Source organism: Rhinolophus sinicus, chromosome 7 (assembly GCF_057876585.1).
Source record: "Rhinolophus sinicus isolate RSI-liver-muscle chromosome 7, RSI-T2T, whole genome shotgun sequence".
Lineage (NCBI taxonomy): Eukaryota > Metazoa > Chordata > Mammalia > Chiroptera > Rhinolophidae > Rhinolophus > Rhinolophus sinicus.
Window position 1 is genome coordinate 36704273 of NC_142507.1, and position 12220 is coordinate 36716492.

At 33.0% G+C, this 12220-nt stretch overlaps 1 protein-coding gene across 4 annotated transcripts in view; it reads left to right on the top strand.

Moving 5' to 3' along the window:
• Positions 1–12220, top strand: part of AGL (amylo-alpha-1,6-glucosidase and 4-alpha-glucanotransferase) — a 70421-nt gene that overhangs the window by 22704 nt on the left and 35497 nt on the right. For all 4 annotated transcript variants that reach the window (XM_019747026.3, XM_088799457.1, XM_019747025.3 and 1 more), the window contains 9 exons: positions 2562–2743; positions 2915–3026; positions 6883–7009; positions 7352–7454; positions 7539–7636; positions 8230–8369; positions 9362–9549; positions 11324–11447; positions 12007–12170. In XM_019747026.3, coding sequence (XP_019602585.3) covers positions 2562–2743; positions 2915–3026; positions 6883–7009; positions 7352–7454; positions 7539–7636; positions 8230–8369; positions 9362–9549; positions 11324–11447; positions 12007–12170 — 1238 coding nt within the window. The remainder of the gene's footprint in view (positions 1–2561; positions 2744–2914; positions 3027–6882; positions 7010–7351; positions 7455–7538; positions 7637–8229; positions 8370–9361; positions 9550–11323; positions 11448–12006; positions 12171–12220) is intronic.

The window sequence follows — 12220 nt, forward strand, 5'->3', positions numbered from 1 at the left end:
TAGCAGCTCGGTACAATAGCATATAATTGAAAAAACTGAATGTTATTTAAAGAGAAAATTATTGTAAACTCTTAGAAGTTAAATCTGAAAATTGTATCTTCTACATGTTAATAGAGCTTGTTAAAGTTAACCTGTTTTGGTTCCCAAGATTCCTTACCAATAGACAATTCTATAAACTGTGTCAGAGCTTCCCAATTGGTGATCCTCGGGGAGATGATTGCTCCCCTCACCTGTCTGAGCAGCTGGGCCTGGAGAAGTCTCTGGCCATCATCAGCTTTCAATTTAACCCCGTTTATTACACCTTGCAAATATTCTCTGTGTGCCACAATGTAGAAAAGTTGGGAAACACTGATTTGCATATGTAAACAACAGGAATTCTGGGTGGTACCAAACATTTAACAAAAATTATCTCTGGCATGTTGTAAAGCCATTTTCCAAGTAACCATAGGAGCTACGGTTCATCAGTATAGATAATAATCTCTAATAATAATAATAATAATCCATCAAAGTTAGGCAAAAAATAAAATGGTCACATTCTAAAATTTGGTGTTTCTGCATGCACCCAAGCATCAAAGTCCACAATTAAAACTTGCTAATATCCACGAACTCAGTATTCTTCACTTGAAAATTTGGCATTATTGATAGTTACTTTGGCATCTGTGATGTGATTCACATCAAATTTATCAAACCACATACTGGCATTGTATGAGTTAGTATATGGCTTAGGCAGCTGTAACAAAGAGAGAAAAATACAGTAACTTAAGATTGAAATTGTATTTATTTCTTATAGAGGATTAGATAGGCATTGCAAGACTGGTATGGTGCTCAGTGGTGATAGGGAACTAGGTTCTTTCTCTCATGCTGCTCTTCTGTTTCCAACACTTTGTTTCCAACGCTTAGTCAAATATGGCCACTCCAGTTCCTGATATTACCTTCTATCCAGGGAAATGAGGAAAAGGGAAGTCATGACTGTTAAGGATATGATCTGGTATATGTATCACTTCTGCTTGCATTGCATCAGATAGTATTTTGTCTCTAGTCACACCTATCTCTATAAAGGAGGCTTACAGTGTATTCTTTTGTTTGTCAGCCATGTGTACAGCTGAACCTTGGGAGTTCTGTTACTAAAGAACAAAGGGAAAATAAAATTTGGGGTCAGCAGCAGTCTCTGTCAGAGACTATTTCTGAAGCATTTGAGAGAGTCTGTGCAGCATAAAAGAAGTGAATTTTGCTTCAGCCTTACTTGGAAAGTGTTCCATATCATGCCTTTTGTGTGAAACAGGTTTTCATTAAGAAGTTACTGTCCAGGCAGAGTGGTACCCATCAGGTGCTTTGGTAGATGTGCCTGGATGTCTGATGGATCCTGGGCTAATTTGAGAGATGTGGGTGCTGAGAAGAGGAGGTTGTGATGAGGAAGACCATGTTCCTAGGAAGAGACGTACTAAGATGTAGCAAATCTCCCTCAAAGGTTAGGGGAGATAAGGAGAGGAGAGGGGGGCAAAAGAGAAGGGAAAATAAAAAATAATGTAACGATACCATTTGTAAATCAAGGCAGGACTAGTCCATAATGGCAAATGTTATAGAGGTTGAAATGGGTGAAGGTGAGAAAGTAACACTAAATTTCATGGCTAGGAGATTTGGAGTAAGCTCAGTGGCGTGCTGGAGGTGGTACGTTGCAGTGGGAAAGAATGAGGTTGTGGGAAGAAAGTGGAAGCAGCAGACACAGGTCGAATTTTTAAGACATTCCTTCTTGATACTAAGAAACTGCAGAAGTTAGAGAAATAACTGTTTAGATAGGATGTGTGTTTTTTGTACTCTTAGCTTTGGGAAAGATAGAGTGTATTTAAAGATCCAGTGAAAGAAACTTCACCCCCCTCCCCACCAAAAAAAGAAAAAGGCTGGAAAAAATGATTATGTAGGAAAAAAGGTGTAGATGACATTTTGAGTTCTAAAGATAGATAAGAGATAGAACCTGAAGCTTAGATGGGACCAATAAGGACCTCTCACTCAGGAGACTAAAAGTAGGGAAAGTACATTGAAATGGAACTATTTTCCTGCCCTGGAACTTAACAGCCAGACACTGAGCAGCCTAAGCCAGAGTTGAAGATACAGGTAACTTTCTGCTTTAACAAAAGGCCAGAGGATTTGAAGTTGGGGCAGAGGTCCAGTCTGCCTTATGAGAAAAGATGTCCTTTGGGCTTAGAAGGAGCATTCCAAAATATAGTTGACTCAAGGACCATCAAAACAGACCGAGGACACCACCCTCATTATCTCCCACCACAATAGTAAATGTGTTATTACAATGGTGTTAATAAATCAGTGTTGCAGCCTATCTACTGTCAATTAACAATTCCTACAACAGAAAAGAAAAATGTATGGTAAAGTGGATGATAGGATACCACAACCAAAACCTTTTTTTCATATTACAGTATTATAAAATACTGACGTCTAATATATAAGAAAGTGAGTAGTAAATGTTGACATTTTATTTTACCTTTAAACTCAATATGGATAGTAATTTCAATTTATTACAAGATCTTTATGTTTCTTTTTTCTTTAAGCTACTAATAGTAAATGGATTCAGGAACATCCAGAAAGTGCATATAACCTTGTGAATTCTCCACACTTGAAACCTGCCTGGGTCTTAGACAGAGCACTTTGGCATTTATCCTGTGACATTGCAGACGGGAAATACAAAGAAAAAGGAGTGCCTGCTTTGGTGGAAAATGACCATCAAATGAATGTCAGTATGTATGGAGGAGTACCACACTAAACAAAATAACAAAATTTCTAAAGTATAAATTAAATGTATGGTTGAAAATTATTTAGAATATATCTTTTAGTATGCTAAATGATATTTAGTGAAAATATTTTAAATATACATAAATATTTTTTAACTGTTGAAATTTTTCAGTGCATTCGAAAAATACTTTGGGAGGATGTATTTCCAAAGATTCAACTCTGGGAATTTTTCCAAGTAGACGTTTACAAAGCAGTTGAGCAATTTAGAGGACTTCTTACACAAGGTAAAGGATATACACTAGAATGTTCCTATCGATTTTAAGAAATGTAATATTACTCTTAAAGGCATAACTCTTCTTTTCTCTTGGTTGACACATTATTAAATTCGTTATTATGTGATATTTGTGTTTTGATACTTCAGTGGAACTGATTCTGGAATCTGATAGCAGAAACGTCTAAAGGGCATGTCACAATATGTAACATAATTATTTCCCTTGCAGACTGTTTCTTACTATTGGTTCCTTGGTACAATTGGTTTCTAGCTCATAATTCTTTAGAGCTCAGTATATATTTGTTAAATGCATGAATGGGAGGTAAATAGAGCAGATTATTTCAGCTGCAAAAGGCTCGAAACAGGCTCTGAAACTGAGAGACAGAATAGTCTTCTGTTGGCTAAAGTAGGACTCGTAACTGATGTAGAGGAGCTTCCAGCTGATGGTACCCACCAGTAAGGCCACCTAACACTAGTGAGGTAGACCCAGATATTAGCCAGCAACAAAGGTAAAGAAATGCATCATCAGTTAAGGACGTGACTAAGCTTAAGAAGCTGATCATTGTGTTCCTGACACAGCAGGAACTGTTATGTCACAGATAGGAAAGGCTATGCTGAAAGAGAAATGAGGGTTTTTAGGAGGCATATAAAGAGAAGAGAAAGATTATGAAGAGTGTATCTGCAGGTAGTGTAGGACAACCTAACAACAAGGATCTTTGCTGGCTCTTAAAGAATTATCTTCCTCATCCAGAAATTAGAGCTACAGTAAGACCCAGAAATACTGTCTTCGAAGTCCAGGAAGTTTAGGGTCAGATTCACTTCCATTGTATAACATCTTAAGACATGAATGTTTGATAGTAACATTCATTTGTGTTTTATTTTACTAAAAGAGCTCTATCTTCCTTTCCCTCTGGTATTTATAAGCTATGTTATTTATATGTAATAATGTGTGCTCACAGTAAAAAAAAAAAGCCAAACAGTACAAAACCATAATAAATAAATAGAATGTGTAATTTCCTCTCCCCCAAAACCCACTTCTTAGAGCGAATTACCAAGTAAGAGTTTCCTGTGTTTCTTTTCAGAATCTTTTTGAAATAAATTCAAATTTTGTATACATTTTTATATAATTATGTATATATAAAATATATACATAAGTTTTATGTTTATTTTATACACACAGATAAGACTACAGCATAGAGACTGTTTAACAACTTGTTTTGTTAGTTGATAATATGATTTTTTTACAGCTAATTATTTCTTTTAACCTCTAGGTAACAATACAGTTTTAAAATACTTGAATTTCTTTAGCCTTTTTAATGAATTATTTCCAGTTTTTTTATCATTCATTCATTCACTTAATATATACAGAGGGAGCCGAAAAATGTATACACATTTTAGAAAAGGGAAAAAACTGTACTAAAACTGTAATGCTCAATATATACCAATGAATGCACGTTTGACTTCTGCAATTACAAGAGGTGCTCAAAGTGGTTACCATCAGCGTAATTTTAATACAGTTTTTCCTTTCTTAAAATGTGTATACATTTTTTTGGCACCCTCTGTATTTATTGAACTACCTACTATGTGCTAGACAGTCTTCTAGGTAGATGTGGGGATTCAGTGGTGAACATAGCAAGACATAAGACATTGCTCTTGTGGAACTTTTATAAGCATTACTACAGAAAATATATCCTTGTACATGTTATTTTTACTTGCTTATGTGAGTCAATCTGTAGGATAAACTGTTGGACATAGAATTACTGGGTCAAAGGGTATGCAAATTTGTTGATAAATTTACAGTAGATTTTGTCAAATTGCTTTTCAAGACAAGCTGTACCAGTTTACATTATCACTAGCTACACCCTCACCAACATTACCAACATTAGATACTATTAATCTTTATGATCTTTGTCAGTCAGGCAAAATATTCCTCATTTTAATTTACATTTCTTCACTTATTAGTGAAGTATCTATTCACGTTAGCCATTGATAGTTCTTCCATTAATTGTCTATTAATGTTATTTTCCTAGTTTTCTATTGGGTTTTCTTTTTGATAGTTGACTTATTATTATTGGTGATCCTTATTATGCTGGCCTCAAATATATCCTCCTAGTGTGCTGTTGATCTTTTAACTCTTGTTTATGGTGGTATTTTTTTTCTTTCTTTTTTTTTTAATTAAAGTTTATTGGGGTGACAGTGGTTAAAGTTACATAGGTTTCAGGTGTACAATTCTGTAAAAGTGTCCTTCGATAGATGATTGGGTAAAGAAGATGTAGTATATGTACAATGGAATACTATTCTGCCATAAGAAAAGATGAAATAGTGCCATTTGTGACAGCATGGGTGGATCTTGAGATTATTATGCTAAACAAAATAAGTCAGACAGAAAAAGTCTGACCATATGATTTCACTGATATGTGGGATATGAAACAGAAAAGAACAAAGGAACAATACAAACAAATACAGAAACAAAAACTCATAGACACAGACAACAGTTTAGTGGTTACCAGAGGGTAAGGGGGGAGGGGAGTGGTAGGTTGAGGGGAAGTGGGATCAAATATATGGTGATGGAAGGAGAACTGACTCTGGGTGGTGAACACACAATGTGATATATAGATGATATATTATAGAATTGTACACCTGAAACCTATGTAGTCAAATTTGTTAATCTTTTATGGCTTCTGATTTTACATCATGCTTAGAAAAGAACTTTCATCGGCATTCTATGTTTTCTTTTAATATTCTTTTTTATATTTTACATTTAAATATTTAATATACCTGGAATTGACTTTTATGTATTTTATAAAGATGGTATTTAACTTTATTTTTATTTAGAAAATGACATTGAGTTGATAATCCATCCCTTTACAGTGATTTGGAGTACCACCATAATATTTCATAGTGTGTAGTTGTATACTAAATGTACATGGGTCTGTTATCTATGCTATTCCAGTGATCTGTCTTTTATTCTACCAATACCGAAGACGGTTTTTAATGTACACTGATTATGTAGCTTTTTCTCTTTTTCAAACATTTCTTGGCAGGTTTCATATGTTTACTCTTCCAGCTGAACCTCAGAAACTACATTTTAAGAATCTATAACTTGTTTGTGCTTTTATAAGCCATTTCCAAGTCTCTTTAGAATAAGCCAGATATTAGTTAGTTAATATAAAATCAAGGCCAGTGGAAGCATTCCTACACCAACACCTGATTTATTAGGAACAAGTACCAGAAAAAGAATAAAAATTTCCCCCACAAAACACTTATTTATTTCTTTATTATTGTGTGAGGAATATGGGGGTTTTTTTTGGTGAAAAGGAAACATAAAAACCTGTGTGCTTCTTTCAGAGAATACAAAGAAAGTCAGGTTGTCTGTAAGATTTACTTTAGAATAGAAAGCAGTCCTTGGGGAAAAAGAACTTTGATGTTAGTGTATTTGGTAGAACCTGGAAAGAAAATTAGTACCAACATCCTTAATGCCCTAAAAAATAAATGTATAAAATAAATGAATGCTGACTGAGGCAGAAAAGTGGGACTGGGGTTGAACTAATTAGGAATCACTGTGTTTTTCTTCTATAAGGTTATTATTTTCTCTCAGTCTCTCTCGCTTTCACTCTCGCTCTCTCCTCCTTCCCTCAACCCCCGTGTGTGTGTGTGTGTGTGTGTGTGTGTGTGTGTGTGTGTGAAGTGGTGTGCAGGAGGATGGAAAGGGAAGTGGGGAGGATGCTTGTGAAGTGGGGAGGATGCTTGTGAAATAAACATTTGTTTTTTTCTATGAAAAAATTGTGAACTGAAAATTTGGAATCAGTTGTCGTTATAATCTCCTTGTGGATATTTCCATTTAAGATATCACCTTTTCTTTCTTTCAGAAAATAGGAAAATAACAACCAAGCCTGATCCAGAGCTACACCTTAAGATTATTCAGGATCCTGAATACAGACGGCTTGGCTGTACTGTAGACATGAACATTGCACTAGCGACTTTCATACCACATGAGTATGTTATGTATTTTTTCTGTGAAATAAAGAATAATATTACTTATAAACCTTTATGGCTAGTATTATTTTCATATTGTTTATTAAAAATTTGAAAAGAAAATGAAATAACCATATGTCAGTAATTCACTATAATTCTACTGACATTTTCCCCCTTCTTCTGTGTGCTGGTCCATGTTCCTATATGCATATGTAAAAACTTTCACAACTGGAAAACTTCTTTAGCCATAATTGAGATTCTGATTAATATATTTAAAGAATCTGTGACCCTTGTTAGAAAATTTTAAGTGTGGAATTTGTAAAACCATTAAATAATAAGTTTGTATTGCTCTATCTGCTCTAGCAATGGGCCAACCGCAGTTGATGAATGCTGTAATTGGTTCCGAAAGAGAATTGAGGAATTAAATTCAGAGAAACATCAACTCATAAACTATCATCAAGAACAGGTTTTACCAACTTTTCAACTGCTGTTTTTCTTTGTCTTAATCTTGTTTGTTGTTGTTGATGTAACATAATTTAATGTTTTCTAGGCAGTTAATTGCCTTTTGGGAAATGTGTTTTATGAACGACTGGCTGGCCACGGACCTAAACTAGGACCTGTCACTAGAAAACATCCTTTAGTTACTAGGTATTGCATTTTTGTTTTCTTCTCATTAAAGGTTAAAATTGAAAATTGTATTTAACTTTTCAAATTAGCCTAAGTATTTCCTTTAATGTGTGACTCTCAGTACATTTCTTAAATTGAAATAGTTTTAATTTGGTAACTAAGATTAATAGTAATTTTGTTAGTCAAATCTTTAGTTAAAGAACCAATTAATAATTATTTACATTAATGTTTCTGGAGAACTGCAGACTTACTAATAATTTCAGTATTAATCAAATTGAGCAAGCATTTAGCTCCTTTGAAGCTAAATGTGCAGCATAGATTAGACAACTAAAGTGTAGTAAAGTAACATCAATACCTCAGTGATTTTCTTAGTAATTTTATGAGAATTTTAAAGTTATTTAAAATGTTGACCAGATATGCTATACGTAATGCTAACTCTGCATTCCTCAAACCCTACTTGATTTACTTAAAAAGGTTACTGAAGATTTTTGTTGTCAAACTAATCTTATTTATTCTATTATGGAAGAAATTTAATTTTAATAGTGCTAATTCAAATTCTGTCCAAAGGGTTTCTCCAAAGGGTATAGATTTAATATTTAATTATATCTTCATAGATATTTTACTTTCCCATTTGAAGAAATGGCCCTCTCCACAGAAGAATCTATAATTCATCTCCCAAATAAAGCTTGCTTTCTGATGGCACATAACGGATGGGTAATGGGAGATGATCCGCTTCGAAACTTTGCTGAACCGGGTATGTCATTTTTGTTAACTTCTTTATAGATAGGGAAAGACAAGTTCATGGCAATTTCAAAATATAAACTGTTTCATTGATTTTTTCCCCCAGTTGGCTAGTGGTTTTTAAACTATTTCATCACAGAGGTGCCAGAGGTGCATACGGTTTGGGAGAAGATAAGAGATTGACAAAAGAGGGGGATTCATCTTTCCCCTCCTCTCCTTTCTTATGCCTTATCTCCTCAAACAGGATAGCTTTTACATAATCTATTTTATTTTCTGGTCCTAGATAATTTATTTGTGCAAAAATTTATTCAATTGCATTTTTAAAGACAATTGAACCACTGCTATTATAATTATATTGCCATGTGAGGTATTTTCACTCATCCAGAGGAGTATTAAGGTATTTAAAAATATGTTAAACTACAAACTAATTGTTTTTAGGTTCCCTCTCACTTATTCCTAACATCTTATTTTTCTACAGCTGTTTTGTGGCAGGGAAGAATTTGCAGGGAACCCATCAATATATTTATTTTGTAACATTTCAGAACTAGAAGTTTGTTTTAATGACATTAAATTTAATTTAAAAATCTCTCATTTTTTTAAAAAGAATCTAACTTTGGTCTTAAGTATCGCTGCCCCTCTCCTTTCCAGCCATTCTAAATGAAAGCAAGGTGGGGGTGGTGCTTTAAATGTTTTTGATAGAACTGTATCTTTAAAGGGCCAATGATCCTACTGTTACTGTTTTTCTTTAAGAAGCAACTTGAATTTTTGACATTAAGTGCACATTTTTAGAAGAGACTATGAGCTAGAATTTTAACTAAATAGATGAGATATAAATTAATATTAACTTTAAAGACTATCCGAAACTATTTTAGATATAATTTTAACCAATATATGGTTTATTATGGAAATATTCAATGTGATTTAATAATAACTGTTTCCTTGAAGTAAATTTTTTTTTTCCATTTTATTTCTTGAACCATTGAAAGCAAGCTCCTTTCTTAACAGGTTCAGAAGTTTATCTAAGGAGAGAACTTATTTGCTGGGGAGACAGTGTTAAATTACGCTATGGGAATAAACCAGAGGACTGTCCTTATCTCTGGGCACACATGAAAAAATACACTGAAATAACTGCAACTTATTTCCAGGGAGTACGTCTTGATAACTGCCACTCAACACCTCTTCATGTAGCTGAGGTACAGAAAAACAATTCATCTACATTGGGGAAAGAAATTCAGTGTTCTTGTGTAGCTTTCCTTAAATAGGGTGTGTTTCCTTTTGCTACTTGAACACCAGCATTGATTTGGTGGTCATATTTAAAACTTGTGCATGATTTGCATAATTCTAGCAGGATCTTTGGGTGTAGTTGTAATGAAATACTGGGCTATGAAATATTTGACTTAATATTTTTATTCTTCTTAAAGAAAGTAGATCATATTGTCTTCTTAGTATATATAAACCCTATGTATGTTATCAAAATATTGTTAATATATTTTTTTAAATTCATATTATTAATTGGGACCTAAAAATAACAGTAAGACAAATTAATATTTATATATTATTAAAACGTGATAATTATAATATTATTTTAATATATTTATTTTGTATTTTAATATTAATATAGTAATTTAATAATGTCTATTTTATAGTAATTAGTTTAATGATGAATTTAAATTAATTTTAATATAATTATGTAGTTATATTTATGAAACTATAAATATTAATTTCTTTTATTGTCATTTTTAGGTTGCTTTCAATATGTTAGTAGCCACTGTGAAGTTGAGTAGCTTATTAATTTATAGTGATTATTTAAACACATAGCATACTGAAGCTGGTTTTAGCCTCATTGATTCAATTTTTATTCTTTATAAAAGTATAAGTGTACACATAAAGGTTGTCTATTCCTCTTTGGCCTTTTTACAGTAACTTAAGCAATGGCAACATTATAGCATCATCTTCTACCTAGTATAGCTTTGTAAACACTTAAAATTTTCATCCTGTTTATAAGATTTTCAGTAGCTTCCTAATGACAACATAGTGTTCTTTGGAAATGTGTACTTATCTGAAAAATATCTATTTCTATAATTTTAAACCACTATTATAATATATATGTTTTGAGTTCTCTGATGAAAAATTGATTTAATTTGGAGGCATTAATCAGCATTAGTTAAGGAGGTAGAACATTGTTTAGCTCCAAAAAAATAGCAGAGCTGTTTTTTTATTATTATTGTGCCTTTAGCAAAAAAATTATATACTTGTAAGATTGTTACAAAGTTATGGCAAAACAGAATGTTAAAACTTAATTAAGCTTAATTTTAAGTTAGAAAATCCTGTAGGATCCTACTAGTTAGCTGATAGAATTTCAAGTGTTTTATTAACCTTTGTGCAAACATTATGTTAAAATTTTGGAACCACTTTAATTTCTGATTAAGATTAAGAGTTTATCATCATCTGTATGAAAAACTGGCTTCAGTCCAGTCAGTCAGACCTAATCTTTGTAGTAGATAAATGATTCACCAGTAAGAAATTTATCTGTGATGGCCTAGTCTGCCTGGAAATTGATAGTCTGATTAGAGGTATTAAAAACAAATACGCGTAAAACTGGGGAAAGCCTAGCAGAACAGTAGCAGAGTTCTGGTCTACATTTTTTACTGTGACACTAACATTTTTCTTCTTCCTTTGCTTCCCCCTTGTGTCCCTATTGTCTTTGCAAAATCTAATCTTCCTTTTTAACTGTTTTATTCTTTTTATAATTCTCTTTTTTTGTGTGTATATTATTCTGTTTCACGGGTTTTTTTTTGGTTTTTTTTTACATATGCACAATTTATTTGGAAATTCTTCTGGGGTTTCCAATTTGTCTTGGTACATGATTATTTTCCTATGTCAAATACATGCCTAGTCTTGCCTCCTCTGCTTCCCTCCCATCTTGCTTTCCCTTTCCTGTTACATTTGTGACTGTGCTTTTTGCAGTACATGTTGGATGCTGCTAGGAAATTGCAACCCAATCTATATGTAGTGGCGGAACTGTTCACTGGAAGTGAAGACCTGGACAATATCTTTGTTACTAGACTGGGCATTAGTTCCTTAATAAGAGGTAGGCTTGCTGAAGTGTTTTTCCATCTAAAACTATCTTTTGTTTAAGTGGATTGAAAGGCATTTCATAGCTTTATATACAATGTTTAATAATTTTCAACATAGTTAATGTTCGTTTAAATATTCTACACAAAATTTTCTAATATAACTCTGTTTTTATCAGTAAAATTTTTCACTTTGGGGTAAAATGTCTCGTTTTAAATTGAAAGACCAGTGGGATGAATTGATAATCATGAATAAAACCGTTTTCTTGTTGAAAATATAGAAATCTGTTTTCGTCTCTGACTTGGTTATAGATATAAACTTCAGATTTTTTCCCCCATAGATTTTATGTAGCCAACATCCTAATAAACAACATATGTCCCCTTTCACCTGCATTAGCCATTTTCTCATTTAAGTTATAGAGAAGACTTTTTTGACACTTAAATTGGACATTTGTTTAAATTTTTGAAGCAGTTTTAATTTTGATATTCTGTATTTTTAAAAAGTCAGTCATGATAAATCTAGCCTCTTCTTGAACATTAATAGTGAAGATTAAAATATTCTGTAATGCTTTGCAGAAGCAATGAGTGCATATAATAGTCATGAAGAGGGCAGATTGGTTTACCGATATGGAGGAGAACCTGTTGGGTCCTTTGTTCAGCCCTGTCTGAGGCCTTTGATACCAGCCATTGCACATGCCCTGTTTATGGATATTACCCATGATAATGAGTGTCCTATTGTGGTAAGAATCTAATCTGTTTCTTGTATTTACTTATTTTGCTAAATGTTTTG